Here is a 27,533-nt window from a genome sequence, read left to right as displayed (position 1 = left end):
GCAGGCCCGGGGCAGGCAGTGTCTCCCCCAGACCTGGAGCTGCTTGAGGCGGGACCTGGGTTTGAGGACTCTTGGTGGCCCCATGTTACCCCACGTGGGCCCAGGCACAAAGGGAGCAGCAGAGGTTCCCAAATAAGCTCTATAATTTCCTCCGGGACTGTCCCAAACATGAACCAGAAGCTGCAGCTAAAAAGCTGCTCTGCCCATCCTAAAGGCGGCTTCTGGACAAACAAGAGCCAACAAGGTCTGGGTTCTAAGCCTAGGTTTGCAGTTTGGGGCTGTGTCACTTTTTTTTTTTTTTAACTTTATTTATTTATTTTTTGGCCACGCCATGCGGCATTCGGGATCTTAGTTCCCCAACTAGGGACTGAACCTGTGCCCCCTGCAGTGGAAGAGCGGAGTCTTAACCACTGGACTGCCAGGGAAGTCCCTTTTTAAAAATTTTTATTATTTTTTTTAAATTTGGGGCTCTGTGCCTTCAGTCTCCCCATCTGGCAACGAGGTAATCACAGCCACTGCACCAAGACACAAGGCAGTTGGCCTACACTCAGTGGAGCCTCACGTTGAGCACCTTGTCCCTGCCTAACCCCCAGATACACACTGAGGCCACTGCCCTCACTGTGCTCAGTGAGTAGTGTGACAGGTATTGTAGAAGGAGTGGAGCTACACTCAGAAGGGAGAACTTAGTACTGGTCCTCCTCCTTTCAGGGTGATGATACCCCACAGGGTTCAGGCCACAGCTACAGGGCATGTTGGCCTGGCAAATGCTTACCACATGACTGTGGGGAAGGGGGTGCACCAGGCTCCTTAAAAGCACTCACCCTTCAGAAGCCCCAGGGCTTGATCAGATAGAACTTTATGGGCCAAGACAAGTACCCTGCACTATCTGTCCCCAAAAAACAGCTGAAGTGCATTTGGCTAAACTACGGAGTTGATGCAGCTTAAAAATTCTCACTGTCATTAGAAAAAAGCTCCAACACAGTGGTGCACAGAAAGACCAGACATAAAATTATAAAACAGCCTGATAAACAAAACCTATGCATGGGCAGAGGCAGGCAATGGAAAAGAGCTGGAAGACACAAGACACGCGATGACTTTCTCCTTTGCTTCTCAGACTTTCTATGAGAAATAAAATACATGCCGTATTTTATACTGACAAATATTTTCTTTAAAAAATTAAAGACCCTGTATGGTCGATGGGTTAGAGCAAGTGAGATATACATACAACCCCAGATGGGGAGACTCCGAGTCAACTGATCCCACCAGAGACCAGCTGGCATGGGTGGGGACCAGGCCTAGGGGGGCACTGTTGGTGAGGGTAAAAACACAGAGTGCACTGAAGACACCATGTGTGATGGGCAGAGATGGAATCCTTGGGATTGTGACTGAGAGGACACACTCCTTCTCCCCAAGTATTAACAGGAAAGGGAACCTGCCCTCAGCCTTGCCAGTTTTGGGCAGCCTGACCAGCTCTAGCTCCACTGAGCCCTGGGGCTTTGCCTGACGACTGCCCATGACCAACACTGGCCCTGTCTGCCCCACAGATGCATCCTCCAGGGATCCAAAGCTCCCCCAGCCCTGCCTGCCCAGGCTGGCTGAGCCAGAGTGCCTCTGCCCTGGCTGAGACTCACGGAGCAATGGTGGGTGAGGGGTCAGTGAGACGCGATCATTGTGGGGCACAGAATGGGAGGCACTTCCTTGCTAGGTTCCCCCCACTAAGCACCACCCTGGCCCCATGCCCCTCAGCCTGACCCCTGACACTCACCCTATGGTTTCCCAACACATAGAAGATATGGCCCAGGAGCACAAGGGAGCAGGCTGTAAGCCGGTTCAGGTCCTCTGCATTGGACATCTTCAGGGTTTCCCGCAGAAATCGCCTTCATGAGAAGAACAGATGATGAGGCCCCATTGGGAGGCCTTTGGGGAAGAAAAAGCAGCAGTGGCCTTGAGGTCCTGAGCAGAGGGCCACCCACCCCATCGGGCAGTAGGTGGGAAGGGCAGGGACAGGGGACCTGGGCACATGCTGCTGGGGGAAGAGAAACACCGGGAGGTGCCGGGCACGAGGCCACCTGCCCTCTCCCAGTACTCACTTGGCCTCGTTATAGCGTCCCTGGAAGAAGGAGAAGAGCCCACGCACGTAGAAAGCTGCTGCTCGGAGGCAGTGCGAGCTGAGGGGAGAGCGGAGCGTCACACCTTGGTGGGGTTTTTGTGAAAGCAGCAGATTTACAAAAGGGGAGTGGGTGGGGGTGTATGAGGTGTTGGGGTACATGGGGCAGTCTAGGGCCCCACAGGTGCTCACGCCACCCCAAAGAGCAGAGAAAACATAAGATAGCTAGTAAAGTAGAACTCAGGGCCTGGGGCAGCCTACCTGACAGGGAAGCTGTGGTCTGGATTGATCCTCTCCAACAAACTGTACAGCTGTGAAAGAAATGTCTGCAAGTTAGGATAATTCCGCATTTCTAAATATGAGAGCTCGGCCCCAGATATGCTAGTAAATTGACTAGGGCTGCCTGCAACTTCCTGAGGAACGTGCCCGTACCCCAAATCCCATGCCTGTAAGCAACCTGCCGGGAGAAGGGGCAGAACCTGCAACATCACTGACATCTTAGGTGCCCTTTGGCTGTCATATGGAGGGTGTGCTGGTGGATGAGGGCTGAAGTGGGCTGAGGCTTCACCCAGTACCCACACAGTCCCTTCAGGAGGCAGACAATGGGGTGGGGGTGGGGAGGAGACACAAGGGAACCAAACTCCTCCGAGACCACCAAGGCCACACCAGGCCCTCATGACCCTGCCCACTGTGCTTCCTGACTACTGGAGCAACCGCACTGGGCTTTCTTTTTTAATAAATGCGGTGTTTTTAAAAAATTAATTAATTATTTTTTTTTGGCTGTGTTGCGTCTTCGGTGCTGCGCGTGGGCTTTCTCTAGTTGCGTCGAGCGGGGCCTACTCTTCGTTGTGATGCGTTGGCTTCTCATTGCTGTGGCTTCTCTTGTTGCGGAGCACGGGCTCTAGGCGGGTGGGCTCAGTAGTTGTGGCACACGGGCTCAGTTGCTCTGTGGCGTGTGGGATCTTCCCAGACCAGGGATTGAACCCATGTCCCCTGCATCGGCAGGCGGATTCTCAACCACTGTGCCACCAGGGAAGTCCTGCACTGGGCTTTCTACCCAAAGCATTCAAGCTAACCAATCACCTGGGAAGTCAGCTAGGCTTTTTGTAGCCAAGAGGTGATAGTAGCCTGAACTAAGAAATGAAGGCCACAGGGGTGGAGACAAGTGGCTGAATCTGAGATACTCTAGAGGGGTCAGGGCTGGGGGGGATTGCAGGGATAAGGGGGTGTTGCAAGGGGAACCTAGTGGGAGGGACTTATCCTGCGAGGTCAAGCTCTGGCCCACCTCCCCGCCTCAGCAGGTTGGGGCACCAGAACAACCTAGGGGCCTAGTGCAGACAGCTGCCCAAGCTGTTGCTCCTCATAACTGAGCCATGAGGCCTCACCAATGTTCTAGAACAGACATCTCAGGGTACAAGAAATTGGGTTTTTTTCCTGAGGGATTCAGTAAAGCTTGGCTCATTTTCAGTAGGGAAAAGTGCTTACTGGCTATGGTTACGTTTCTGTCCTAGACTTGGCCTTCCCCCAGCCATGCCTACGCTCCGCTGCGTGGGACACCTTGTTGGAGGGCAAATACGCCAGGGCTGCTGAGATTTGCTGGTGCCCAGGACAACACTCCCCCCACGCCCCCCTCCAAGTAAGAGTTGAAACAAAGGATACCAAACATGAAGCATGTCACCTACTACCTCTTGGTGTCTATTTCCTTCCCGTATATACACACTCGCCAGATTGGTCACGATGAAGGCCCACAGCTCCTGGTGATTGGTGAGCTGGAATGGGAGACACAGGGCATTAGGGGGCTGGGCTGGGCAGTCATGTCACATGGGGGCCGCTTGGCGGCATCAGAGCCACCCAAACGCTCCACAGTGGCTACCTTGGAATCTCCTTATTATTTTCATTCAGACACACACCCCTTGCCTCCTAAACCCAAGGACAACAAAACTGTTAGTTCTTTTCATTATAAAACAATCACCCACGTTATGGGAAATTCCGGAAACAGAAAAGAAAAGCCGGTCACCCTGATCCTGCCCTCAGAACACACCACAGCTTGGTCTATTCTCTGCTGTCTCTCGGTCTGAGACCTGGCTGGGCCCTCCCTCTACACCACAGGTGGTAACCCCAGGACCCGTGTGCTGACACAGCAGAGGAGTACGCTGATCCTCGGGGAGGCAGGGATCCTGCCTGGAAGAAGCTGAAGCTGTTAGAGACCAGAAATGCTTCTAACGGCTGGTGGTGGACAGACCCTGATCCCCAGTTCTTCTGGGGGGACAAGAACTGCCACGAGAGGGACCAAGCTGAGCAGGCTGAGCATTACCAATGGGGCTGAGGGAGCGCAGCTGTGAAGGGGGCCAAGGGTGCCTGGGAAGCACAAACTCCACCTGGAGGCCCCTGGCAGGTGCCAAGGAGGTCCAGAGGGTCATCTGATCTGAGCAAAGATGCTCCAATATGTTTGTCATGGGACCACAGGAACAGCGTGTGGTTGGGGGTCACGCGGGGTTTGGGCCCAAGTCCTGGCTGCACCACCACCCCTCCCCCAGCCAGTGGGGAGGACTTCCTGGGACAACACACCATCCGTCGGGAATTTTGATGTTGAACCAAACAAGCAGCAGCCACTTGTGTAGGAACTGAGATGGGGAAGGAGGGTCCAAGAGACCTCCATAGGGCCGCGGGCAAGGTGGGGTGGTCCTAGCACCACTGTAGTGAGCAGCACCAGCCGACCAGTAGCTGTGACACAAGTCACAGCTGTGACACAAGTCAACGCCACCTGGCAGGCTATCAGGAAGACTGGGAATCGTGAGCGAAAGTGGCTGAACAGGCCATGGCACCAGCCCTGAGTTAGCTGGGGAAGCCCCACTGCAGGCTAGCCAGGAGCCCCCTTGCCCACAGCTATCCCTCATTAAGCTGTGCTGCGAGTGCTGGCCTCGTCTGCAGCTGAGCAGCACAAGACGTGACACAGAAAGCCCTGGATAAATGGTGCATCACTGTCACCACTGGCATCAGGCTGAATGCTGGTGGAGTCACCCGCTGACCATGGTTTTGTATGGCTGTTGTCCTCATCACAGACCACGCCCGACTCCTTACTGAGAAGCACTGCCTGCCCCATAAAGCGAGGGTCGGCACCTTACCCGCAAAGCTGTGGTGAACTGGGCTTCAGCGTTGTCCATGCAGTTGACAGAGACACAATACAGGCCCTGGAAGAAGAAGATGCTGAGGGCTCAGAGCCACATGCAGCTTGCCCGGGGCTGCACAGCTGCACCCAGGTGAGCCTGACAAGTGACTCTACTGAGCTGGCTACATCTGAGCTTTACCCTGACAAACAGGGAGAAAGATGGCATGCTTAATTATTCCTGCCTCCCGGGACCTAAGTCAACTTGGACTTGATGACATGCTTGTCAGAGTGAAGTCCACAGGGAATGTTCTGAATTCTGCCGGGGGTGGTGGTCAGAGGGTTACTCGCAGGGGTGGGGTTGGGGGTGGGCAGCCCGCATGCACTCACCAGCAGTGTATGCAGCTGTGCTGCGTGGTTGGAGAAGAGCCGGGGGGATTGCTGGCACAGCTGACAGACCTGGGAGATCTGCCGGGAGAGAGCATGTCTGACATCACTTGGCCTGTAATGTGGGACCCAGTGTCCCCGCAGCATTGAGGAGAGACCACAAAGCCGGTGGGTGTGCCCATGTCGTGCCCACTCTAACTTGGGCACAAAGTCCCAGCGGATGTGCCCATTGTGAGGATTAGGCACAGCCTTGACCTCTTTGAGGATGGTGACCCTTATCCATTACCCGCCGTCTCCCTTTCCAACTTGTGTCTCAGCTGTACAGTACCTTCACCCTTATCAAGGCCCCCATGCCCTTTCAGGAAGGTGGGCATAAGGGATTACGGATCACAGGGCAGGAGGAGTGCTAGAACTGCCGTCAGGGGACCCTAGAACTCCAGATCCCATGTTCCTTGGGCATGCCAACTTTTAGGTAAAAGGCTCTGATCAGTTGTGTCCACACAGGGTCGTGGACTACCAAGTTATAGTCATATGACAGATGACGTCCTGCTGACACGCACTGGCGACACATTTACATTCTCCCACACGACACCCTCCGAGACCCAGCAAACTCAAACCACTCTACCCCTCAGCCTTCCCACCCTGTGTGTGTAGCCCCCAGTGGCCTCACCTCCTGAAGCGCTGTGGCCTTGTGTCCTGTGACGAGCCTGCACATGATGATGTGCTCGAGCAGGATTACTTGGAAGGAGGACAGAATGGGGCTGCAGTCGAGCACTGGGGGTGAGAGGCAGGGGTGAGCATTCGAAGCGTGAGCGGAGGAGACAACTGAGGAGACACTGACCCCTGCCTCCTAGGGGCTTCAAGCCCTCCGGCCACACCTGGCCCATAGCTACCTGGGTCTGAGCCCACTTGCTCCGCTGGACATTGGCCCAGCACCCAGTCTGTCACTTTGCTCGGTGTCCACAGCACCCTTAAGCGAGGGGGTGCATCTCCCTGTCTAGGTGAGGAAACAGGCTCATAGCAGGCTTTGGTGACCAGAGTATTGTAAGAGCAAGAAATTCTGGAGGGATCTGTCTTCCATCCTCACCACACCCCGACCCAGCTGAGTGCTCAAGGGCACTCTGGACACAACACATTCTAGAAATGCTGAAGTTGTCTGGGAGACTGAGACCACGTGATAGGCCTCAGGCAACAGTGGGGGGACCCGAGCTTCTGGCTGCCCCAAGCGGCTGTCCTCACATTGGAACCAGACAGCACTTTCCCAACTCATCTGAAGGGAAAGAACTGCAGCCCCCGCGGGCGTCGTTGGTTCTCTGGCTCTAAGGCTCTTCCCCAGCAGCACTGACAAGGGCACAGGGAATGAATGAGGTTAACAGGCGCACAAGCCAGCCAGGGATGTGTGGGGCCCTGGGTTCCTACTAGTCAAAGGTCCTTGATCTCACAGGATGGATTAGTCAAGCATCCAGGAAGAACCCAGGGCCTCCAGAGGACCTGCTGTCAGTCAGTTCCAATCCCAACCTCACCCTGAACACAATCCACATCACGATACTGATAATAGACAGCAAAAGCAGCCAACACCTGTTTCAACTGAGCACTGCCGCCCCAGCAGCCCCCAATGGAGTCCCGCTAACCCTCGTGGCTGTCTTGTGCAGTGAGGGGGACAGGACAGAGACGGCCCAACCACCCCACAACACAACCCCTTGGGGATCAAGGATCCAGTCCAGGCCTGGCCTGCTCTGCCCGAACCTGGATCGTCCCCATCTGCCAACTGGCGTAACAAGACCCATGGGGCAGGGACCTGTGCTGCAGTCTTTAAAGGTCCTTCAGGCCCAGCATAGGAGGTGGTGATCGGGCCACCCACCAGGGGGCTACTTGACCCACTGAGCCCCACAGAGCCTGACTTACTCTTGAGCTTCTCCAGCTGCATGAGAGCCTTGTCTGTGTACTTCTGTGCCTTCTCTAGGTAGCCGGCTTGCATGGAGTGCATCACAGTCACCTGGTGACAAGATCAGATGGTGGTGGTCACTGGGGCCCTCTCCTCTCTCACCTGGGCCACCAGGCCCCGGCCCCTCCAGGGACTCACCAGGTAGACAAGCACGCACATGTGCTCCTTGGGTAGCCAGTGGAAGAGGTCAGCGGGGTTGCTGGGCAGGATCTCATCATCGTGCAGTGTGGAGATGGTCTGGATGCACTGCTGCAGCTGCTTCAGGCATGGCTTCACACTCTTTACCTGCAGCAGGCAGACAGCAATGCACACCTGAGCACCCGTCTGCTCCTATCAGGTGCCAACCACCCTTAGGAGGCAGATCCCCACAGTAGCAGCTAGCCAGGTCCTGCCTGCCCATCAGCCCCTCAGCCCTTCCTTCCCGGGAACTCCTACCACACCCACCACTTGCAGGAAGCCCATCCCCCCAGATGGGTCAGCCAGCTTTCAAGGCACAGGGCAGGGCCAGGAGGGTCATCTGTGGCACTGAGGCTCCACCCGCCCCAGCGCAGGGCCCAACACCAAGGCCTGGGAAAGGCCTGTTCAAAGACCCTGCTCCAGCCACATTTTCTCCTTCCTGCAGTGACCCCAAGAGAGGAGGACACGGCTGGTTATCCTGGGGGGTGTGAAGTGGCCACTCGGAGTCCTGCAGGTGCCGTGGTTTATACAGACTGGCCTTTCTGCACCAGGAAGCCCCATCCCGAGGCCCTACAGGCCATCTCCACAGCCGTCAGCACCCTGTGAGAATTTGCACTGTGCTCCTTTGTGTTGACTGAAGTGCTCGGCCCAACAAGCAAAGGTGGGTGTGCGTGGGGGAACTGAGGAAGCGTGACAGGGTGGGGAGGGTGCGTGGAGCAGCACCTGTCCAAAAGGCTGAGACGTTCCCCCACATACAGGTACAGCTGCTCCTCAACCATATGAGGGTTATGGGCTTTTTGTGTATGTGCCTCAAACACAGCTGATTTTGTTAGTCCCTACTCAACTCCCGCAAAGCTGTCATTAACTGGGGGGTGGTGGACAGACACTGCTTGAGCACCTGCTGTATGCCAGGCACCATGCCAGAATCCCCAGTGTATTTTCTTGGATTCCCCAAACTGCCCTCAAGGTCATTTGACCATTCACACACTGAGTAGATGTGTGTGAGGCCACAGCTATTCCCGCTATAAGGGCAGAAATGGGACAGACCCATTCCTTGAGTGCCCTCTGTCCACAGAGGCACAGTATTCATGCCAGAGCACAAAAGGGTTGTGGGGGAATCGAGCCCCGAATGACAGACGTGCCCAGTGGTGAGGGACAGGAGGAAATCACAGAGCTGATGTCTTAGCTTACAGGCCCACCCACCACCTGCCTCCTCCCCAGCAGCCCTCAGGTGAGAGGCACTACATACCTGCCCAGCATCCAAGTAGTGGGTCACCTGGAGCACCAGGAAGAAGACACGCAGAGACTCTTTCTGGATGGGGTTCCCTTGCCAGTTCTCAACTATCTGTCCACAGAGGGTCAGTAGTGGGTGGACTTCCTGCAACTTGCGCTCCATCAACAATAGCTGGGGAGGGAGAGGTGCACGTGCTGGGAGACCCTCCTGGTACAAAGGACTGCCACCCACCTGCCCACGCGCTGTGGGACTGCTGGCACCACGAAGGGAGGGTGCATAGCCGGGCTGGAACCCAGGTCTAGGCAGCTCCAACCCAGGCTGCTCTTCCATCAGCACAGATCCCACAACCTGGAACCTGAGTTTTACCTCTGAATCCAGCTGGGGGACACGGGCCTGCCCCTCGTGGCTGCCTGCCATGCGTGAGGGTCTGGGCGCCTGAGGGGCCACAACATGGCAAGCAGGCGAGGCTTTGGCAGACCTCATGGGGACCCAGCCTCACGTCCACCATACCAGTCCCATCCCATCCAGCCTCCACTTACCATCCCTTTGCTGAGCAGGAACAGTGCCCTGGAAAAGAGAGGGGTAGTCAGATCTGGGAGACTCAGGCACCCCCTGGGATGACTGTGCCATCTCAACATTCACAGGAACCTAACGAGCCACCTCTGGGACAGTTAAATGGATGACAATGGACCCTGGCCATTTAGGTCTGTTTTATTTATAAGAGGGCTCTATTTTGTTCTATTCTATTTGTCTTTAGCTTTTTCCCGTTTAGACACTCATGTGGTTCAAAAGCTCAGAAAGCAGAAACATGTGCTCAGAAAGCACAGAGGGGCAGGGTACAGGACAGCACATCCACCATAACCTTACTCTCGCTGACACAGCAGATCACAGGTTCCATGTCTGGGGACAGCACAGGCTGAGGCAAGGAGAGAAGGCGGGTAAGTAATCAGCCTCAGGTGCCCGAACCGAAATCTGCACCTCACCGTGGCCCCTCTGTGCCCCCACTTCCTTGCCTATAACCAGCCAAGCCCCCTTGGGCTCTCCTGAGGGCTAAGGGGATGAAACCCAGGAAGCCTAGGCATGTCAGCAGCCTCGTTGCCCGCTGTCCCCACCCTCAAGGGTGGCGTGGCCAGGAGATTTCTACTGTCTCTCTTAAATCTTTCTGCACTTTCTAATAAACAAGCACGTACTGCTGTCATCAGCAAGAAAAATAATAAAATGAACACATTAAAAGGTTTACGAGACTGCCAAAAGACAGAGGAGGGCAGCCCAGCCTCACCCCAGTGCCTAGGGGCTGCTCACGGCACTGGCGTTGGGACAGGCTTTTAGGATCGGCTGTTGGGCTGTCGTCACAGTTTGTTCAACATCTAAGTCTTTGTCCCGCCAGTCTGTGCAGAGTCCCCATGTGCTGCAGCTGACACCCCGTCAAATGGGCATCATTCCAGGTGAGTAGACTGAGGTGGAGGGGGGGTCCCAGTCACACAGTGAGAGATGTCTATACTCCCAGCCACCTCGCCATTCCTTGTTGTTACCTCACGGTGTGGACACTCTAGGGTCTACTGTCTGACTGCTGAAATCTAAGGCCTCGAACTTCACGTCAAGGTTCCCATATTGTCACATCACTAGGCCATATGCCCAAGATCAGAAGTTCTATGTCAGGCGACCTGTAGGCGTCATGCCCTAGTGAGGCCCACCCAGGTCCCCCGCCCACAGTGGTACAGAGACCTGTTTGAGGACACTTGTGACTGAACATGTGCAGTGTGTGGCCATCCCCATGCCCTCCAAGGCATGAGTGTCACCCTGAATCCAGTGATGGCCACAGCACGAGGAGGATAAGACGGGCCAGGAACACAGACCAGACTGTGTTACAGTGTCCATCCCAGGGCAGGTTGGTCGAGGGATGACGGCCTGTGGGGAACTGTGTGGACTCCTGTGAGCACTGGCAAGTCCAGAGCTTAGAGAATGGAGTTAGGGACTGTTCTGTCCCAATAACCCTATGGGACAAGCTTAGATTTTGTGTTTCCAGAATCCCAATGCACAATAGAATAAGAGCGCTGCTACCTGGAGTCTGGAATCCTACTACAGAGGATTCTTCTCTTTAGGGGAAAAAGAGACAGACTGGAGGCTCTCTTAGAGGGCACACAGTGAAGCACTGGTGGCCTCTGACCCCTGACCCCAACCCCAGGGCATTAGCCTCCAGGTAGTCTAAGCAGTTTCATGCATAACATGAACCTATGTCCCTTCTTTTACACAAATGTCCACTTACTCTGTCTCCTGTTATGTATCTAAAAACTCCTGGGTGTCCCCTGAGTGGGGACACTGGTTGCCAAGCACGCTGCCCACACTCTCTACAAGCACCACTCTCGCACTGCACCAGGAAGGGGATCAACCCAGAAAATCATACGAGCCCTTTTTATTTCAAGAGATACTAGAAACGTGCAAGTGCTGACGGTGCTGAGAATGCCAGCTGCCCCTCACCCTCACAGTCAACTCAACTTCTTACTTCATGAATCGATGGGGCACAGCATCTCAGTGCTGCCTTAATTTGCATGTCTCTTACTATGTATAAGGGTGGCCATCGTTTCATGCTGAAATGCCATTTCTATTTGTTGTCCAGGATCAAGATGGCCAAATTCTTTCCAAGTAAGAGGAGGAGGGGCCAGGGAGAGAGTGCCTACCGTGTGTACTCAGATCCCACCACCCGGGCGTACTCGGCCCCCACACCCAGGAGGTCACAGGCTGACACCAGGTCCTTCTCAAGTGTGTGCAGTTGCTGAAAAGAAGAAAGAACAATGACCCTCATTTCCAAACCACTTGCTTTACAGTACCTGACCTTATGGCTGGCGAGTTAAACTGAACCTCCCTACATCAACAAAATTGCCTCAGTGTCAGTTTTCAGCTAAACTAAGCATATTATCTCATCAACAGTGTTTGGGTGCAGAACTCCACTTCGTTTATAGTGTACATCATCTAAGCTTAATGGTGCATACAGCCAGCAGTTAACACTCACAGGTGCAGACCCCTCCAAGGCTGTGCGAGTATGTTTGAATGCTTCCCAGGTCACCTTCAGGGGGTGGTCACTAGGGGAGCAGCCAGAGGAGCCTCAAACAAGGAGGGACTCTTTCAGGGGTAAGTACCTATGGGAGTTTCAAACCCAGGAGCCTTGACAGGCTGAAAGGCAGGGACACCTGTGGAGCCTTGGTTGAGATCTTGGGATCCGTGCTCACAGCACAAACCAATACTGTGACTTGAGGCAGGTGACTCACCGCCTGGCCTGCTTCCTCCTCTGCCAGCAGGCACAAAAGCACATGGAGGATAAAAGGAGGACAGTGCACGTGCAGGGCAGAAAAAAGCCTGGAAAGAAGGCAGGGGCCCAGGCTAGGTGAGCTCTTCTCAGCAGGGGACCCTCTGAGCCAAATCCTCCTGGCATTAATGCTCCCCCAGGGAGGGACACTTGCAGCCCAGCACCCACTGTGTGTTCAGGCAGGTGATGGAGCTTTATCATGGAGGGTGGGCGAGAGGTGGCCTGGTGGGTAGGCTGTGTCAGGGTCAGGAGAGGATAGAGGATGGCCAGTGCTGGGGAGGTGTGGGCAGACCCCAGGATGAAGAGGCACTCCTCATGAAGGAGTCTACCCAGCACCTGGCCCCCACTGTAGCCAGGAAAGCCCAGCCTAGAGAGCCCCTCACCACCTGAGCATCTCAGAGTGCAGGGACCAGGCACCACCTACATCTGAGGAGCTTAAGGGAGGCTGAGGGCAGAGGGGCTGTGTGGAGACCAGGGTGAGGCTATACCCCAGCAGGCCCCAAAAGTGGGCTCTAGGAGAAAAGGCTTGACTCCAGCATTTCTTGCCCAATAGGCAGTCCCTTGGAATCTCTGCGCAGCTCTCAGAAAACAGAGTGGATCTCTGGCAAGAAATGCTCCCTAAATTTTGATGAATGCAGGCCAAAGGGAGCAACAGGAGGGAGGGGAACATGAAGACTAGGCCCCAAGTCAGCTCCAGGGGAAGGATACTCCCACCAATCACCCCAGGTGCTGCTGAGTGAGAGGCCCACCCTGGGAGTACCGCCTCCTGGCGACAGTCTGGAGGGGACTTGTGAGCAGGTCAAAGAAACGTTCCTGTGTCCCCATCCGCTCAGTACAGCAGCCTGAGGAAGACCCGTGTGTCCCAGAGTCTGCTTATTTGTACTTGAGGCAGCCGTGCCCCAAGGTCACGGCCCCCAACAGGCACCCACGCATCTCAGCCAGGCCCGCAGTACTCACAGCAAGCTGGAAGAGCAGGCGGCAGTGCCAGTACGGGGTCTGCTGTGAGATCTGGATTGCTTTCCGCAGCAGTGGCTTTGCTGCATCAACGGAATTCTGAAAGGAAACAGTGAAGTTTGGGGAGGAAAAAACAAGCTGGATTCCTTATGCAGCAGCTGCGGAGCCAGGCGGCCATTCCTGTTCACACTTACCAAAGGATTTGTGGGTTGCCAATGTGCTTGATTAAAGAAGAAAAGATATTTTATTAGACTCACTGGCTGGGAAGTTTTTGTATCGACCTTAAAATAACTCCCCACTCAACTAAACAGAAACTAGCTTTAGTTCAAAATCCTGAACAGTCAAATTGATAACAATTGCTGTCTTTCCTGTTCTGCAACCAGAGAGAGGGGTCAGGGGCGTGAAAAGGGGTCACTGCTCAAAGCTGGGAAATGCAGTTTTCAGCTACACCTGACATCAGGAACCAGCTTAAGGTAAACTATATAAACTTGTTCAGGAACTAATCATCTTTAGCCTAGGAATCATCTTTAGCCTAAGCCTAAACTATATAAATTTGTTCAGGAACTAATCATCTTTAGCCTAGGAACAAGGCTGTTTTCCAACAGTCCTCGGTAGAAAAAGATTCTGCTAGCCTTTGTTAGCAAGTGATCACCCATGGCTGCCCCATGCCAGGCGTGGGAGATAAGAAAATTATGAGAAGTCTTAAAAGCCGGAAGGGAATCCACTCCTGAGAGTCCCAGTTTGCCACTGTGCTTTGCTACAGGGAGAGGGAGTTTGCTTTCAGAAACCTTCATATGTTCTTACCTCTTGACAGTATAATTCAGACAAAAGACTTGCTGCTTCAAATTTAACATCTTCAAACTGCGGGATCTAATGACGTCCAGTTAAGGAAGTAGAGACACTGCAAAATGGTCAGTTTAAAAGGGCCACAGGGCTTCCCTGGTGGTGCAGTGGTTGGGAGTCCGCCTGCCGATGCAGGGTACACAGGTTTGTGCCCCGGTCCGGGAGGATCCCACGTGCCGCGGAGCGGCTGCGCCCGTGAGCCATGGCCGCTGAGCCTGCGCGTCCGGAGCCTGGGCTCCGCAACGTGAGAGGCCACAACAGTGAGAGGCCCGCGTACCGCAAAAAAAAAAAAAAAAGGGCCACAGCTCAGCGTTCTTACACTGCAGAGGCTGGCCGGACGGGCATATCCCCACCCACTCTAAAACCCCTAGTTCACATATTCCCCCAGTAATCCCTGAGCTTGCTGCTGGCTGGGTGTGGAGCTAGAGGCTGGGGCATGAAGAGGAGCACAGCACCCAGGGAGAAGCTACTGGTCTGAAGGGATGCTCCAGGTAATCTGTGGGGCAAAGCCCAAACCCAAGGTGTGCATTATAGGTAGGATTCAAATTTATAACACATTTTTTTTTTATTTAGAAAGAGTTTTCCTTAAAGGGAACAGTACCAAGAAAAGGATACTTGCTGTGATATCAACCACTGAAAGAGAAAGAAAAAAGCATTAATTCTCAACCATACGCTTTGCACCTGCTTAACTGGCTCCACTTTGGGGTTTACACAGGTTGCCTTGTCACCAGAGGCTGCAGGTGTTCGGTTAAGTGGGAAGATGGACTGCTCAGCCTAAGAGGGTGGGCTTGCTTTTCCTCTAATCCAGCAACCAGGGCGTGTCTGGGGGAAAGGGAACATGAACTTGCTCCCCCACTCACGGGCTTCCCATCCTGCCAGGCTCCGGAGTCAGAAATTGGAGCCCTCTCCCACTACAGCAGCAACACTTCACAAGGGGAAGGAGCACAGAGGGGCCACCACATGACACTCACTGTAGTACGCCAAGAGCAAATCATGACGTGAGGAATTAATTACAATTAGAGAGTAGGTCTGTGGGTGTCAGTCCTTCCTGGAGAAGTGACATTTAAAAGATGTTTGGAAATGAGCAAAGTTAGCCTCAGAGGGGAGGGAAGAGTACTCCAGGAAGGACTGGTGTGGACAGCACCTGGCCAGGGGTAGCAGGGATGATTCTGAGTTCTGAGCTCACCATCCCTCTCTGCTAGTACACAGGCTGGGACATGGTTCAGATAACGACATGCTCCCACTTGGCCATAACTGTGCCCTGGAGTTTCACATTCCAACAGGAGGCGGTGAGGTCCCAGGACAGTCCGCCACACCACCACACTGACCACAGTCTGTCAGACTATCAAGGACTCAAGCATACACCTGACGCTGTTCCTGCTGACCCACTCGTCCTGCAAACATTCTCAGAGCCTCAGCAGTTGCTGGAAGGCAGATCCAGAGCCCAGAAGAAGACTCTTACTTGCCATGCTCTGTGGGAGAACAGTGTGTGTGGTATGTGTGTGTGGTGTGTGTGTGTGCACGCACGCGCATGTGGAGGGAGGTGGTGGGGGTTGGGGTGTCTGGGGCTGGGCCTTGAAGGATGAGAATGTAACTATGGGTGTTACCAGGCAAAGAAGGAAGGGGAGGTGCTCCAGGCAAAGAGCAGAGGGCCAGGGAGGTGAGGCTGGAAGGCCCATTTGGTCTCTGTGCCACTCATGTGACTGTGGGTAAGAATGCCCTGATGTCACCCCTGGAGCCTGACCCAGTCAGACGCATAAAACAAAAGCACCCAATCAGATCCAAGTTTTAAAAGCATCTTATATGCAGCAAAGGACGCAGAGGGAGGAGGAGAAAGAGGAAAGAGGCTGAAGGCCCATGGGTCTGCTGGCCGCCAGGGAGAAAGGCCAGTGACGCCAGCGGGACAGCCTTGGAGCTCGAGATGTCTCTGGGGCTGAGTGGTGGCCACGGAAGTCACCAAAGAGGCTCGGCAAGACTTGGAGCTGGTCTGGAGACCAGCTGCCTCAGAGACACAGGTGGGCCAGGAGGGGGAGCTATGGGAGTAGAGGAGAGGGACAGAACAGAGAGAGAGAGGAAACATGGAGAGCCACCAGGCTCCTGTGTCTGTCACACACACATACAAGTGCACGTGCACATAGAGCCCAGGCAAAAGGCACTCCGCAGCCAGCCCGGGTATCCCCTCCCAAGGCTCCCCTGCAACAGGGTCAGGAGGAGCTCAGGGTCCCAAGAGGGACACGGCCAGTGCCTGCTGCCAGGAGTGTGGCCCCAAGTGAGGCTCCTTGGCTGAATACCACCTACATGGACAGTGGGGACAGGCCTAGCTCCAGCCTCGTGTGACGTCATGAAGCTGGTAAACACATAAGTAGGGGCTTGCTTTCTACAGAAGCCACTCCTCCTCACTGGGAAGGGCAGTCGAGCTAGAGACACTCCTGAAGGCCACCAACTGGGAGGAGGGACAAGATACCGTGTAGGAAACTCTGTGACTAAAAAGCTGGGTTAGGGACATGCTAAGACCTGGTCCCACCTCAAGATTCTGTAGTTCCATGACTTAATCTCCACATGCAAGACACATCTCAGGCAAGGCCTCCATACTCAAGGGGAGCCCTTTAGAGAGAGTACAGGATGGATAAAGACACACATGAGAAGCATTTGCCTTCCACTCGGAGCGCCGTGTGGCTTGCTCTCAACAACCCAGCCTGGTAGCCAAGGCGGAGTGGGCTCAGTAAATCCACCACCTACAGCTGAGTTTCCAAGTCAAGCTTGGCCATGCCTCAGGACCTGGCGTAAAGCTGACTACATCTGTGTGTCACTGTTCCCCAACAGAGGTGAAGAGGGCAACAAGAGGTGAAACTCCTCCAGTGGGGCGAAGAAGCCTTCCTTATGAGTCTGTGGCCCAGGGATGCTCTCCCCACTGCACAAGGCATACTCCAAATTCACGAGAGGACAGTCCACAGAAGTATGTCCATGGTGGGCAGACTGTGAGGGGACACAGCCATTTGCCTACTGCCTGGGGAGGGCCCCACTATGCTGACTTCTCCAGCACCTTGGCCTGTGCTGCTGGGCCCAGGCCCACATGGGCCCATCAAATGTCTCTGCATTTGGGGATTTTATGTGGTTAACATCTATTCAGTAGACATTTGGGCTGGACCCCACTAACACCTTTTTTCTATAAGTCAGATGTGTCTGTTAATGATCAGTTTCTGTCTCTGACAGTTCTGTTTTCTGACCTGAGGGCTGGAGAAAGAGCATCACATCCCCCTGGGGCCTTTAGTGACCATGGGGAGAGCTGGAAAGTAATGTGTAAAGTTTGAAGACTCAAACCTTCTGGAAGGCCTTGTCTGTCAGTGTGAGAGGCTGTCAGGAGCGCTGCTCTAGGGGCCAGAGGACAAAGTTTGAGGTGTGGACCCACATGGGAGTTAGCAACACTCCAACTCCTGGAGGAGCTGGATCCTAGTGGTCCTTAGCATCCATTTCCCAGAGCCATGATCTGCCACCATTCTCTCATGCATGCACTGTGGGCCACCAGCCCCCAACACACCCCCCAACACACACACAAATTGGGGATGTTGGATAAAGCCCCATAATGTGCCTCATCATGATTCTGTGTCCCCAGTGCCTAGAAGGGGCTGATACATGGGAGGCTCTCAGGAAACATTTGTTGCACGAATGATGACTTTATCTATCATCACAAGGAAATGAGGGCTTCCTCATGCACAAATGGCCACAGAACTGAGGCTTTTGCCTTTTTTTTTTTTTTTTTTTTGGCTGCATTGGGTCTTCGTTGCTGCGCGAGGGCTTTCTCTAGTTGCAGCAAGTGGGGGCTACTCTTCGTTGTGGTGTGTGGGCTTCTCATTGTCGTGGTTTCTCTTGTTGCAGAGCACGGACTCTAGGCGCTCGGGCTTCAGCAGTTGCAGCATGTGGGCTCAGTAGTTGTGGCACACGGGCTTAGTTGCTCTGTGGCATGTGCGATCTTCCCAGACCAGGGATAGAACCCGTGTCCCCTGCATTGGCAGGAGGATTCTCAACCACTGCGCCACCAGGGAAGCCCAGGCTTACGCCTTTTAAACACAAAATTCTAATTCCTAAGTGGCATCAGACATCTCCTTGTCTTTAAACGTCACTGTTTCTTGCTCAGGCATCAGTGTCAGTGACACCTGAGCCGTCCCCAAGATGACCCATTTCTGAAGCTGTAGGACTAGCTCCATGTCACGGAGAGCCAGTCACTTCCCCAGGATTGTCAGTCAGAAGCCAATCAAATCACTTTGCTTTTGTACCTTTTTTAACTTGCAACATAAATTCATAATCAGAAATCTAGATATTAGAAAATACGTCCATCTCACAAATTACCCAAGGTTGCTACCTCAACCTATGTTTTACTTTGTAACATTAAAATATAGTTTTTACGTCTTCTTCCTGTCATGCGAAAGCAGCCAAAGTGAGAGTCCCGTCACTACCAGGAAGCCTGCAGGTGTGAGGCAGAGATGTGAATGACCCTACCAGAAGCCTCTGGGGTCACCTTGGGGTTCTCAGGAAAAGCAAGGGTCACCACAGGGATAGCACACACCCTGAGGGGTGGAAGGGCTGGGATCAGCACGCTTCTCATTCCTAGGGCATTCAGTTCAGCTGAGTGTTTCAAGGCTTCTTGTACCTCATAACCAAGGTAAGTTTTTCTTAAAAATCAGGTTTTTTTAAGTCACCAAAATGTGTAAAAATAGTTATCAACTGAAACTCCTCTGGGATGGAAGCACAACATTTAGCAGCCAGCCTTGCCTCTCTCTGCCATGTGACCACGGCTACAAGCATCCCGGTCAGTACTGCCATCGGCAAGTCGGAAGTGGTCTCTACCTTGTGGGTTTGGTGAGGATCCAAAGAGACAGTGCTCCAAGAACCATGAACGCAGAGCCTGGCATGTGGAAAGCACCAAGAATACTATAATAATTCCCAGGCAGGAACCGGAAGAAGTACGGGTTGCAGGGGAGACAGGGGGCAAGTTGGTAGCATCATGAAGTAAAGGTTCCTAAACACATTTCACTTCCTGAAGTCAGGGGAGACTCAGAGAATGAGTGAAGAAAATGGAAATGCGAACAGGAGGAAGCACAGATACTCTTCCATGAAAATGCTTAACAGCAAGTTCTGCAAATGCAGCTTCTGTACCAGGTTCTGCTCCCAGCTGATGTGGCATGGAATTTACCAGGACACAGCCATGATCCTAAAGGATGAAAGATATGCTCCATCTGTGCCTGATGATGAAAGGCCCAGAATTGAGCCCTTTTAGGCCTTAAAATAAGAAAGGGAAGCTTTTAATCACTTGCTGGGAAGGTAGCCATAGACTCTCGGGCTAAACCTGGAAGCACAATTAAGGAGTATCTGACTGGCAGTTTGGAGCTGCTTTCTAAGTCAGACGAACAACCACTAGAAAGTAGCCCCATTGCAAACACACAGAGAAAGCAAACATGGCATCAACACAGATGCTGCAGTCACTAAAGACCACTGTCCAAAGAATGACTGCCTGGATTATAGCAAATAACGAACAATCCATTCCAGAGAAGTAGCATTTATTCCTCTGTGGCTTTCAAATCAGCAAAATCTAAGGATGATGATGCACTTTCCAGATAAATTAAGAAAGTTAAGGGGGAAATAAATACACATCTAAGTACAGATATAAAGATTCTCAGTTCCACAGTGGAAGCACAAATGACTGAAATGGAACTGTTTGAAAAACAGTAAAATATAAGAGAAGACTGAAAATTTACACAGGAATACTATGTAGCAAGAGGAAAGACAACAAGGCAAAACTGAAATGAAAAAGAACACAATCTGACAAAACCTGTAGAAATAGCTTCACAAAGTATCTAGCCAAGAGATTTTGATGTAAAGTGACATTCCTTATAATCATGAATGATTTAGTCAGAGTCCCAAAGGAGTCAAGAATTCTGTTGAGGGGACTTCCCTGGTGGTGCAGTGATTAAGAATCTGCCTGCCAATGCAAGGGACACGGGTTCGAGTCTTGGTCCGGGAAGATCCCACATGCCATGGAGCAACTAAGCCCATGCGCCACAACTACTGAGCCTGCGCTCTAGAGCCCGTGAGCCACAACTACTGAGCCCACGTGCCTAGAGCCTGTGCTCCACAAGACAAGCCACCGCAGTGAGAAGCCCTCGCACCGCAACAAAGAGTAGCCCCTGCTTGCCGCAACGAGAGAAAGCCCGTGTGTAGCAATGAAGACCTGACACAATAAAAAATAAATAAATTAAAAAAAAAAAGAATTCTGTAGATACATCCCCATCCCTGCCAAAACCATAAGCAAAAAGAGAAGGCTCTCTGGTGAAGTGTCTTGTCATGCACTGTAATAGTTACAGGACCTGCTGAACAGATCCAGGGAATGAGGCAGCCAGCAGGTACTCCGAAGGCCTGCAGAGGCAGGTATGACTGAGAGACCAATGGCTGCAACTTGGATAAAGCTGCTGAGGAAAGGGAGAAATACCCTCCGTCCCTCTGATGGGAACCCTTAACAAATGAACTGATGAAGCAGATGGGTGAGTATATTACACATTCCTTCTGGAAAGCTTACAAATACAGTTGAGGAAACAGAAATAACAATCTACCCTTATATATATAAAAAAGTGATTACAAACGAGGTTAAAGTCTCTCATAGGGAAAGCAAAAGATGATGAAAATAATAGTTAAGGAAGATGAATGTAATACTAAGTTCAGAGGTCAATTAAAAGTTTTATCTATAGCACTTATATGATTCTTTACCTAGTAAAGAATGAAAGGAAAGGAAAGAATAAAAGTTGACAGCTCCGTGATTTGGAAAAAATGCACAGCTAATAAAGAATGAAGTTTAAAAAAAGCATGCTTGCATTGCAACACAAAAGGACATCAGAAACAACCAAAGAAGGAAAACATTACAAAGAATGGCACTTTAACTGAAATCTGGACAAACTTTCACGTGGGGATGCACCTGACAGAAAGAAAGGTATTTCCAGGTGTAACGACAGTGCGACCTAGGAGGGTACCCTGTGGCTCTATGGAAGACCCCACAAGATTTAGGGTTCTGTAAAATCGAGGGAAAACTCTCCACGATGATAAGGATTTAAATTATGGGTCCAAAGCCAGGCAGCTACAAGGAAGCAATCTGAGGCATGGCTGCTTCTCCTCGACGGCACTGAGTGGGCAAAATATGATAAGGACAATATACACAGTGACTGGACTTCCCCGGTGGCGAAGTGGTTAAGAATCCACCTGCCAATGCAGGGGACACAGGTTCGAGCCCTGGTTCGGGAAGATCCCACATGCCACAGAGCAACTAAGCCCGTAGGCCACAACTACTGAGCCTGTGAGCCACAACTACTGAAGCCTGCATACCAAGAGCTCGTGCTCCGCAACAAGAGAAGCCACTGTAATGAGAAGCCCATGCACTGCAACAAAGAGGAGCCCCCGTTCACAACAACTAGAGAAAGCCTGCATACAGCAATGAAAACCCAACGCAGCCAAAGATAATTAAATAAGTTTATAAAAATATATATACATATATATATATACAGTGACTATGAACCACTGCTAGAAACAGGCTGAATGGAAAGGAAAAAGTAAAACTATCACTGTTTGCACATGACATGATACCATATACAGAAAATCCTAGAGTTGTCACCAAAAAATATAATTTATAAATGAATTCAATAAAGTTGCAGGATACAGAATTAATATACAGAAATCTGTTGTGTTTCCATACACTAATAATGAACTATCAGAAAAGAAAATTAAGAAAACAATCCCATTTACAACTGTATCAAAAAGAGTATGGGCTTCCCTGGTGGCGCAGTGGTTGAGAGTCTGCCTGCCGATGCAGAGGACATGGGTTCGTGACCCGGTCCGGGAGGATCCCACATGCCGCGGAGCGGCTGGGCCCGTGGGCCATGGCCGCTGGGCCTGCGCGTCCGGAGCCTGTGCTCCGCAACGGGAGAGGCCACAGCGGTGAGAGGCCCGTGTACAGCAAAAACAAAAAAAACAAAAACAAAAACAAAACAAAACAAAAAAGAGTAAAGTAGCTAAGAATAAATCTAACCAAGGAAGTAAAAGTCTTATACTCTGAAAACTCTAAGACATCAATGAAAGAAAATGAAGACTACAGAAACGAATGGAAGCTATACTGTGCTCATGGATTGGGAGAATTAATATTGTTAAAATGACCATATTACACAAGGCAATCTGCAGATCCAATGCAATCCCTCTCAAAATACCAATAGTATTTTTCACAGAACTAGAACAAATAATTCTAAAAATTTTATGAAAACACAAAGGACTGTGAGTAGCCAAAGCAATCTTGAGAAAAAAGAACAAAGCTGGAGGTATCATGTTTCCTGATTTCAAACTATGCTACAAACCTACAGCAATAAAAACAGTATGGTAATGGCACAAAAACAGACACATAGATCAATGGAGAATAGACAGCCCAGAAATAAACCCATACTTATACAGCCAATTAATTTAGGACAAAAGAGGCAAGAATACATAATAGGGAAAAGACAGCCTCTTCAATAAATGGTGTTTGGGGCACTTCCCTGGTGGTCCAGTGGTTAAGAATCAGCCTTCCAATGCAGGGTACGTGGGTTCGATCCCTGGCCGGGGAACTAAGATCCCACATGTTGTGGGGCAACTGAGCCCACGCACCACAGCTAGAGAGAAGCCTGAGCACCACAACTAGAGAGAAGCCCACGCACTGCAATGAAAGATCCCGCGTGCTGCAACGAAGACCCAACTAAACCATAAATAAATAAATAAATAAATATTTTTTAAAAATGGTGCTGGGAAAACTGGACAGCCACATGCAAAAGAATCAAACTGGATTACTTTCTCACTCTATATAAAAAAATAAACTTAAAATGGATGAAAGACTTAAAGACCTGAAACCATAAAGCTCCTAGAAGAAAACATGAGCAGTGTACTCTTTGATATCAACCTTAGCAATATTTTTCTGGATCTGTTTCCTCAGGCAAGGGAAACAAAAGCAAAAATAAACAAATGGGGGCTTCCCTGGTGCCGCAGTGGTTAAGAATCCGCCTGCCAATGCAGGGGACACAGGTTCAAGCCCTGTTCCGGGAAGATACCACATGCCGCGGATCAACTAAGCCCGTGTGCCACAACTACTGAGCCTGCACTCTAGAGCCTGCGAGCCACAACTACTGAAGCCCGCGCACCTAGAGCCTGTGCTCCACAACAAGAGAAGCAACTGCAATGAGAAGCCCGCGCACCGCAATGAAGAGTAGCCCCCGCTTGCCACAACTAGAGAAAGCCCACGCAGCAACGAAGACCCAATGCAACCAAAATTAAATAAATAAATAAATTTAAAAAATAAATAAACAAATGGGACTACACCCAGCTAAAAAGCTTTTGCACAGGAAGGAAACTATTAACAAAACAAAAAGGCAGAATGGAGAGAATGGGAGAAGATACAATTGTCCCTCAGTATCCTCAGGGGATTGGTTCCAGGAGCCTTTGAGGATGCCAAAATCCACAAATGCTCAAGCGCTTATATATTTTTATTTTTTAACTGAAGTATAGTTCATTTACACTGCTGTGTTAGTTTCTGGTTTACATCAAAGTGATTAAGTTACATATATTCATACATATACTTTTTCATATTCTTTTTCATTATGGCTTATTACAAGATACTGAATATAATTTCCTGTGCTATACCTTGTTGTTTATCTGTTTCATATATAGTACTTTGTACCTGATAATCCCAAACTCCTAATTTATCCTTCCCCTACCTCTTTTCCCCCTGGTAACTATCAGATTGTCTTCTATGTCTGTGAGTCTGTTTTCTGTTTGAAATAAGTTCATTTGTATCATATTTTAAATTCCACATATAAGTGATCTCATATGCTATTTGTCTTTCTCTGACTTACTTCACTTAGTATGATAATCTCTAGGTCCATCCATGTTGCTGCAAATGGCATTATTTCATTCTTTTTTATGGATAAGTAGTAGTCTACTATGTATACATATACCACATTTCTTTATCCATTCATCCATTGATGGACATTTAAGTTGCTTCCATGTTGTGGCTATTATAAACAGTGCTGCTATGAACATTTCAGCGCATGTAGCTTTTTGAATGAGTTTTCATCTTTTCCCGATATATGTCCAGGAGTGGGATTGCTGGATCATACGACAACTCCACTTTTTTCTGTTGTTTAATATATACGTTGCTGCCGGTATCTTTTGGTTTTTTTTTTTAGATTAAAAAAAAAATTTTATTTATTTTATTTTTGGCTGCACTGGGTCTCCGTTGCTGCCCATGGGCTTTCTCTAGGTGCAGCAGGTGGGGGCTACTCTTCGTTGCAGTGTGCGGGCTTCTCATTGCGGTGTCTTCTCTTGTTGCAGAGCATGGGCTCCAGGCACACAGGCTTCAGTAGTTGTGGCGCATGGGATCAACAGTTGTGTCTCCCGGGCTCTAGAGCACAGGCTCAGCAGTTGTGGCGCACTGGCTTAGTTGCTCCGAGGCATGTGGGATCCTCCCGGACCAGGACTCCAACCCGTGTCCCCTGCATTGGTGGGTGAATTCTTAACCACTGCATCACCAGGGAAGCCCAACAACTCTATTTTAAGGAACCTCCATACTGTTCCCCATAGTGGCTGTACCAATTTACATTCCCACCAACAGTGCAGGAGGGTTTCCTTTCCTTTACACACGCTCTAGCATTTATTATTTGTAGACTTTTTGATGATGGCAATCTGACCGGTGTGAGGTGATACCTCAATGTAGTTCTGATTTGCATTTCTCTAATAACTAGCAATGCTGAGCATCTTTTCATGCACCTATTGGCTATCTTCTTTGGAGAAACGTCTATTTAAGTTAAAGTCCCTTTTTTAAAAAAAATAATTTTATTTATTTCATTTATTTTATTTTTGGCTGTGTTGGGTCTTCGTTGCTGCACATGAGCTTTCTCTAGTCGTGGCGAGCGGGGGCTACTCTTTGTTGTGGTGCATGGACTCTAGGCACGTGGGCTTCACTAGTTGTGGCTTGCGGGCTCAGTAGTTGTGGCGCACGGGCTTAGTTGCTCCGCGGCATGTGGGATCTTCCCGGACCAGGGCTCGAACCCATGTCCCCTGCATTGGCAGGTGGATTCTTAACCACTGTGCCACCAGGGAAGCCCTGAAAAGGGGGCCCTTGTGCACTGTTGGACTGTAAATTGGTGCAGCCACTATGGAAAACAGTATGGAGGTTCCTCAAAAAATTAAAAATAGAACTACCATAAGGCTTCCCTGGTGGTGCAGTGGTTAAGAATCCGCCTGCTAATGCAGGGGACACGGGTTCGAGTCCTGGTCCGGAAGATCCCACATGCCGTGGAGCAACTAAGCCCGTGCGCGACCACTACTGAGCCTGTGCTCTAGAGCCCGTGCTCCACAACAAGAGAAGCCACCGCAATGAGAAGCCCGTGCACCGCAACGATAGTAGCCCCCGCTTGCCACAACTAGAGAAAGCCCGCGCACAGCAACAAAGACCCAATGCAGCCAAAAATAAATTAATTAAATAAAAATTAAAAAAGACCCTACAATATTTCAAATTAAAAAAAGAAAACAAAAAACAAACAGGTTGAATGGCCTGAAGACAAGGGAAAGGAGGTGGCAGGATTTGTTGTTAACTGAGAGAAGGGAGAGCTTCAGAACCAGCACATCCACTAAAGGCACTGGGAGTCAGGCCCGGGCAGTCACAGCCTCCACCCTTCCCACACCCAAGGAAGCTTGACACTTCGTTTGATCTCAGCCTCATCACTGCTCAGGAGAGACCCTGATATCAACCAGTCACCAACAGCTCAGGCACTCCTCGGGATTGACCTGAAACTCTGAGCGCTTCTCAAGGCTTGCTCCCCCACCTCATTCAGGACTCTGTTCAAATGTGACTCCCACAAATAGAGACCCCCTCATTACCTTTGCTAAAAATAGCTCCCTGTCAACTCCAACCCTCACCCTGGTTTTCATGGTTCTTCTATCGCTGCCTAACCTTTTACTATATATTCATTGTTTGTCTCCCTCACAAAAACATAAGCTTCTGTGGGCAAGGACTGCTTTAGTCACTGTTGATCCCCAGCACCTAGAATAGGTCTTGGCACCCAGTGTGAGCTGATTAAATATCTGCTGAATGAATGAAAGAAAAGAACTTCACAAAAACAACGACGTGGACTTCCCCGGTGGCGCAGCGGTTAAGAATCTGCCTGCCAGTGCAGGGGACGCGGGTTCAAGCCCTGGTCCGGAAAGATCCCACATGCTGCAGAGCAACTAAGCCCGTGCGCCACAACTACTGAGCCTGCGCTCTAGAGCCTGTGAGCTACAACTATTCAGCCCATGTGCTACAGCTACTGAAACCCACGCGCCTAGAGCCTGTGCTCCACAACAAGAGAAGACATTGCGGGGCTTCCCTGGTGGTGCAGTGGTTGAGAGTCCGCCTGCCGATGCAGGGGACACGGGTTCGTGCCCCGGTCCGGGAAGATCCCACATGCCACGGAGCAGCTGGGCCTGTGAGCCATGGCCGCTGAGCCTGCGGGTTGGAGCCTGAGCTCCGCAACGGGAGAGGCCACAACAGAGAGAGGCCCACGTTCCGCAAAAAAAAAAAAAAAAAAAAAAGACACTGCAACGAGAAGCCCGTGCACTGTAATGAAGAGTAGCCCCCGCACACTGCTCCTAGAGAAAGCCCGCGGCAGCAATGAAGGCCCAACACAGCCAAAAATTAATTAATTAATTAATTAAAAGAAAAAACCAACCACCACCCACGACTTATCGTCTTGGCATGGACCCTGGCGATCTTGACCTTAGATTTTTTGTTGTTGTTGTAAATTTATTTATTATTATTATTTTTTAATTTTTGGTTGCGTTGGGTCTTCATTGCTGCGCTCGGGATTTCTCTGGTCGCGGCGAGAGGGGGCTACTCTTTGTTGCGGTGCGCGGGCTTCTCATTGCAGTGGCTTCTCATTGCGGAGCACGGGCTCTAGGTGCACGGGCTTCAGTAGTTGTGGCACGGGAGCTCTAGAGTGCAGGCTCAGTAGTTGTGGTGCACCGGCTTCAGTGCTCCGCGGCATGTGGGATCTTCCCGGACCAGGGCTCGAACCCGTGTCCCCTGCATTGGCAGGTGGATTCTTAACCACAGCGCCACCAGGGAAGCCCTTGAGCCTAGGTTTGAGCTCAATTTTGTTAATAAGTTGCTGTGTGGCTTTGGGCAAATCACTTTACCTCTTTGGGCCCATACTGCCTCATTCGTGAAACAAGGAAGTGGATCAAGAAAGAACTAAAGTCCCCTTCCAACTCTTTACAGTCTGCAAAACAAAGATCTGATTATCCTACCAAAGGCAATTTGTTACTAGCCACCGGTGGGTTCAGATTTACCTCAGGATCAACACATTTTTAAAATCGAAGTTGACTGTATTCAAGAAGTCTTGGGCTTCCCTGGTGGCGCAGTGGTTGAGAATCTGCCTG

At 51.0% G+C, this 27,533-nt stretch overlaps 1 protein-coding gene across 2 annotated transcripts in view; it reads right to left on the bottom strand.

Annotated features, from left to right (window-relative positions):
• The window catches only part of MAU2 (MAU2 sister chromatid cohesion factor), a 34,513-nt gene that overhangs the window by 5,676 nt on the left and 1,304 nt on the right, over positions 1-27,533 (bottom strand). Inside the window, exons 2-16 of one of the 2 annotated variants that reach the window (XM_030880016.2) lie at positions 14,673-14,690; positions 14,019-14,084; positions 13,218-13,313; positions 11,635-11,729; positions 9,496-9,523; positions 8,972-9,127; positions 7,684-7,830; positions 7,506-7,596; positions 6,271-6,374; positions 5,604-5,681; positions 5,233-5,298; positions 3,790-3,876; positions 2,369-2,418; positions 2,091-2,168; positions 1,766-1,877 (exon numbers count right to left, since the gene is read on the bottom strand). In XM_030880016.2, the coding sequence (XP_030735876.1) occupies positions 1,766-1,877; positions 2,091-2,168; positions 2,369-2,418; positions 3,790-3,876; positions 5,233-5,298; positions 5,604-5,681; positions 6,271-6,374; positions 7,506-7,596; positions 7,684-7,830; positions 8,972-9,127; positions 9,496-9,523; positions 11,635-11,729; positions 13,218-13,313; positions 14,019-14,084; positions 14,673-14,690 (1,272 nt within the window). The remainder of the gene's footprint in view (positions 1-1,765; positions 1,878-2,090; positions 2,169-2,368; positions 2,419-3,789; positions 3,877-5,232; positions 5,299-5,603; positions 5,682-6,270; positions 6,375-7,505; positions 7,597-7,683; positions 7,831-8,971; positions 9,128-9,495; positions 9,524-11,634; positions 11,730-13,217; positions 13,314-14,018; positions 14,085-14,672; positions 14,691-27,533) is intronic. The other variant, XM_030880017.2, reaches the window with a different exon arrangement.

Source organism: Globicephala melas, chromosome 3 (genome assembly GCF_963455315.2).
Source record: "Globicephala melas chromosome 3, mGloMel1.2, whole genome shotgun sequence".
Classification (NCBI taxonomy): domain Eukaryota; kingdom Metazoa; phylum Chordata; class Mammalia; order Artiodactyla; family Delphinidae; genus Globicephala; species Globicephala melas.
This window is presented reverse-complemented; position numbering and strand designations above follow the sequence as displayed.